General features: G+C 57.2%; 1 protein-coding gene across 1 annotated transcript; it reads left to right on the top strand.

Moving 5' to 3' along the window:
* The first annotated feature begins 2,494 nt into the window (after window positions 1-2,494).
* GSX2 (GS homeobox 2) lies at window positions 2,495-4,254 on the top strand. Its single transcript, XM_056111371.1, has 2 exons — window positions 2,495-3,159; window positions 3,910-4,254. The coding sequence occupies exons 1-2, from the start codon at window positions 2,604-2,606 to the stop codon at window positions 4,248-4,250; spliced, it is 897 nt and encodes a 298-aa protein (XP_055967346.1). The 5' UTR covers window positions 2,495-2,603; the 3' UTR covers window positions 4,251-4,254.
* Window positions 4,255-4,883: the final 629 nt, after the last annotated feature.

The raw sequence follows: 4,883 nt of genomic DNA, 5'->3' as shown, positions 1-4,883 counted from the left end.
AATTAATGTAGCTAAGACACTAGAGAAACCCCAGTGCAGAACAGGACTGTCAACTTCTTGCTAGTGGTAGGCTCCAGCTATTCACTCACCTGATAGAGAGCCAAGTCTCTCAGCATCCTGCTTTTGACTAAGGTCGGGGGCCCCAAACTGATTCTCTTCTTTTGGCCCTAAGCAACCTCAGTTGCCTCTTTTCTCAAAATTCCTGAGCATTCCCACCAGATGTTTCTGTGGGCGGGCATAAAATGAATTAAGATGCTCAGGCTTCATAATTAGGATTCTCTAAAATAAAACTGCTGCTGCATATAAGTAATACGGCTATATAGGAGTTTCTATCAGTGCAAATCTAAAGCTACTAGAAATGTTGCCACTCAAACTGTCTGTCCCAAACGGACCCAAGTCCACTCTAATCTAAAGGAGGAAAAGCAAAAGTGAGCAAGCTAGTCGCCTCGAAGAGGTGTGTGTTTTCTTGCAAGGTGAATGCACATAAACATATATTCTATATGTTTTTGAAGTGAATATACTTCTGTAGTGTCATCAATTTAAACCATCATGCCACCTCCCTGGAAATCTGTTTGGACCTGTGGAAAAACACCTGGTCCTTCCGCATCCATCGGTGGTTGAGTTTTCTCCCAGTTTTCTTCCCTAGACTTTAAGGATATGGAGAGTCACTGGTTCCCCCAACAGAAACAAGGGCAGATGGGACCAGGGCCTGGCAGGCGGGGCAGAGACCCAGCATCTTTGCTGGCTGCATGGGCAAACCTTGTGGCAGGAGCAAAAGTAGTTACAGCTGAGCTGCCCTGAGTTCAGCCTTGAGACTCCTTAATTGTTGTCACAAGATGTTGGATTAGCACATTTCTGGAATAGCTGTCTGTTTACACTCTGGAGACCCACCGTCCACTAACCACTTTCTAATTGAATTCTAATCACATTCAAATAGCTCAATAACCAGCCTCAGCTGCAATTCATAAAACTTTAATTGCCAACCATAAATCCTGGGCTCCCCAGAGTGGGGCGTCCCTACAACCCAATTACACTTCTCTAGCAGGCAAGAGAGATGGTCAGAGAAGCAAGAAGGGGACCGAGAGAGCCATGCCTAAGGCTGAGGAAGGGGGAATGGGTGCAGGTTGGGCATTTGGTTCTGACAGGAGGAGACAGTGCTCTTCCCAAGTCTCCAGGCTCCAAGAAGGACCCAGGCTGGAGAGGTTAGCTGTTTCGGGAGAAGGAAGGCAGGGACTCCTTCCCTCCAACTCACTCACCCACCATGGGAAAGAAGAGGAAGCGTTTCCCTCTGTGTGCCTGCTTTCCCAGAAGAGCAAAAGTGTCTTGTCAGACACCCTTTTCCCTGGGGCCCAATGCCTTCACGGAGCACCAGACCAGAGACTTCTATACCAAGTCACTTCTCCCTAATCTTTTCTGCATCCCTTCTCTTGAACCCTTGGGAGCTTTCAAATGGAAAGCAGAAGGGAAAGTGCTTCTTGCTAGCTGCCCAAGTTCCACCGATTGCGGCAGGCCAGGGGTTCTGGGGTTGGGGGTCTCTCCAGTCCTTGGAGATTTTATAGGTTTAACCTGTCAGCCCAGGGTTTCGAGGCACTGGGGGAAAGGGACTCTTTAAGGTCTTCTTCTGCAAAAGGGACACATGGTCTCCACTAAAATGGGGCATAAAGAGAGGCCGCAGGAGTTGATAGTTGCTCCAAGGGACCCCAGGATGGCCCTTTAGTCTTTGTAGTCTTTGTAGAGTGTTTCCAGCATCAAAAGTAGCAGCTCAGGAACTTTTCTCCTGGGAAGTCTCAGGGTTAAGCCACCAAATGCCACAGGAACTCACCACCAAAATGACTGGCCAAGTCCAAACTCTGGAGGAACTCTGTGTGTGTGTGTGTGTGTGTGTGTGAGAGAGAGAGAGAGAGAGAGAGAGAGAGAGAGAGAGAGAGAGAGAGAGAGAGAGAGAGAGAGAGCCCGCTCAGACAGACGTGTGTCCGTGGCCCTCATGCCCAGGCCAGAGCCTTCCCACAGCCGCAGCTCCTGCTCCAAAGCCCAGGTCTCAACAGTTCACCGGACCTCCAGGGGTCGGGAGCACAGGGCATCCCTAATTAAAACAAAAAGTCTCCAAAGTCCGTCCGCACCTGGTGCGCTCCGCTGCCGGGCTCCGGGCTCCGTGCGAGTTGTGCTGGGGGCCGGGCTCGGGGAGCAGAGCCGGATGCTGGCTCGCCGCGCAGTGATTTCTCAGGAAAGCGTGGAGAAAGCGGAGGGTGGGAGGCGGCGTCCCCGCGAAATTAACAAAACCGACACTTTGCAAAGCCTCCCCCTCCCCCTCCCCCGCGTCCCTCCCCGCCGCGCGCGCCCGCCCCTCCTCGCCGCTTCGGTGGGGACTAGGGCAGCCTATCCCGAGGGTGGGGGGCTGCCGGGGCGCCCGAGTGAGCGGTGCTCCGCAGCATCACGTGCCGGGGTCGGGGCTATAAAGCCGCCGAGCTGGGGCGCCGGGCGGGGGACGCGAGGACCAGCCCTCTCCGGGGACCCCTTTGTTTGCCGCGGGACGCCGACACCTCCACGTCCCCGGGGGCTTGACCGCCGCGCCCCGGCCCCCTGCCCGCACCCCCTTCCCGACCATGTCGCGCTCCTTCTATGTGGATTCGCTCATCATTAAGGACTCCTCGCGGCCAGCGCCCGCGCTGCCCGAGCCGCACCCCGGGCCGGACTTCTTCATCCCGCTGGGCGTACCGTCCCCTTTGCTGATGTCCGTGTCCGGGACCCCCGGCTGCCCGTCCCGCAAGAGCGGCGCCTTCTGCGTGTGCCCGCTGTGCGTCACCTCGCACCTGCACGCCGCTAGGGCGCCCGCGGGCTCGGGCAGCGGAGCGGGTGCGGGCCCGGGGAGCGGGGGTCCCGCGGGGGGCGGGGCGCCGGGGGGCGCAGGGGCCTTGCCCCTACTCAAGGCTCCTTTCCCTTCGGGGCCCGGGGACGCGCCGCTCTGTGCGCGCGTGGGGCACGCGCACCATCACCACCCCCCGCCGCCGCATCTCCATCACCATCACCACCACCACGCACCCCAGCAGCCCGGCTCGGCGGCGGCGGCGGCCCTGGGGCACCCGCAGCACCACGCACCTGTCTGCGCCGCCACTGCCTACAACGTGGCGGACCCGCGGAGGTTCCACTGCCTCTCCATGGGTAGGGCGCGTCTCCGGGCACCCGCGCGCCGCGCCTGCAAACTCCCCCAGCAAACTTTTCTCCCATGGGTGGAGGGAACCCGGAATGGAGGTCGGGGGACGGGAGAGGAGGAACTTTTGTGTGTGTGTTGGGGGGTGGTGGGGGACAGTGGGTCCTTCCCCCACAAATCTGGCCAATTTGTGGGGATTCGCTGGCCGGCCTTACCTAAGTAGCGGGGGTCACCCAGCGGGGTACGCAGCGTTCGGGGCACCTATCCGCGGGGTCTTGTAATTCGATCTTGATCCTTGGGGTCTCGCCCTGGAAGGCTGGGAACTTTCAGTGAACTGGCTGCGTGTGGGAATCGGGAGGTTCGGACGTGAGCGTTGGACCTAAGCGTAGTGTTGTGGCGTCGGGGGCCGACTAAGGCGTTTGAACGCATTTGACCCTGCGGGCTTACCAATCAGCAAGGGAAGGGAGATGAGTGGACCATCCATCCAGACCCACTTTAACTCTGACTTTGCCCTCACGCACATCAAAGGTGTTCACTTGTTCTGGCCTTGTTCTGGCCGTCTCTGCCCTTCCGATCCAGATCCAGCGCAATAGTGACGCGCGCGAGCGAAGGGGTCAGTTTCAGGGGAAGGAAAACAGGTGCGGGGTTGAGCTTCAGCCCGTGCATCCTAGAGGGGCGTCCTCGCAGGGGGCATAGCAGGTGGGGATGAGAAGGTCTCGCCAGAGAATGACCTCTGGGCCTGATCTTGGCTCTGTCCACAGGGAGCTCCGACGCCAGCCAGGTACCCAACGGCAAAAGGATGAGGACGGCGTTCACCAGCACGCAGCTCCTGGAGCTGGAGCGAGAGTTCTCTTCCAACATGTACCTGTCCCGGCTGCGGAGGATCGAGATCGCCACTTACCTGAACCTTTCAGAGAAGCAAGTGAAGATCTGGTTTCAGAATCGGCGGGTGAAGCACAAGAAGGAAGGCAAAGGCGCGCAGAGGAGCGGTCACTCGGGCTGCAAGTGCGTCGGCAGCCAGGCGCACTACGCGCGCTCTGAGGATGAGGACTCCTTGTCGCCGGCCTCGACCAACGACGACAAGGAGATTTCCCCCTTATGAAGGGAGGGCAACCCCCCATCACCCCGCGCTCCTGCGGTCCCTCGCCCCCGGGGTCAGCGCAGCGGGCAGCCTGGAACCCGAATCCTCCTCTTTCCGTGTCCTCACTGGGAAAAGGTTGGAGGCCCAGCACTCACCGGCCAGGCCTGACCTTTTGAGTCTGCGCCTTATTTGTATAGGACTCTACTCACAGTTTTAGATTTTTCTTTTTTCTTTTTGTTTTTGGTCTGCACCCGGCGATGCTCAGGGGTCACTTCTGGCGGGGCTCCTGGAAACCATAGGGGATGCTGGAGATCGAACCTGGTCGCCCCGTGGAAGGCAAGCAAGCGCCTTACCTGCCATACTAGCTCTCCAGCCCGAGATTTTTTTTTTTTAATGTAAATAATCTAGAATTCAACTCAGTCTTGTCATATAACAAGGGAAACGGGAGGGAGTCACTTTAAGTTTAACACTGGGTGGGGGTGGGTGGGTTTGAAAGCGCATGTCACTTCCCTGTGCCTACAGTCTTTCAGAATGCATTAAGAACTACGGTTTTCTTGGTTACTCTCTGCCCTTGCTGTTTTTGACGAAATGCAAATAATTTTGAAAATCAAGCCTTTCCTTGCAGGTCTTGCTTTCTGAGGGGAAAACTTTGCC

Source organism: Sorex fumeus, unplaced genomic scaffold (assembly GCF_029834395.1).
Source record: "Sorex fumeus unplaced genomic scaffold, SorFum_2.1 ptg000013l, whole genome shotgun sequence".
Taxonomy (NCBI): Eukaryota; Metazoa; Chordata; class Mammalia; order Eulipotyphla; family Soricidae; genus Sorex; species Sorex fumeus.
This window is presented reverse-complemented; position numbering and strand designations above follow the sequence as displayed.

Coding starts and splice junctions, on each gene's coding strand:
- GSX2 (XM_056111371.1), top strand. CDS start 2,604: ATGTCGCGCTCCTTCTATGTGGATTCGCTCATCATTAAGGACTCCTCG. Junction 3,160..3,909: donor GTTCCACTGCCTCTCCATGG/GTAGGGCGCGTC, acceptor CTCTGTCCACAG/GGAGCTCCGACGCCAGCCAG.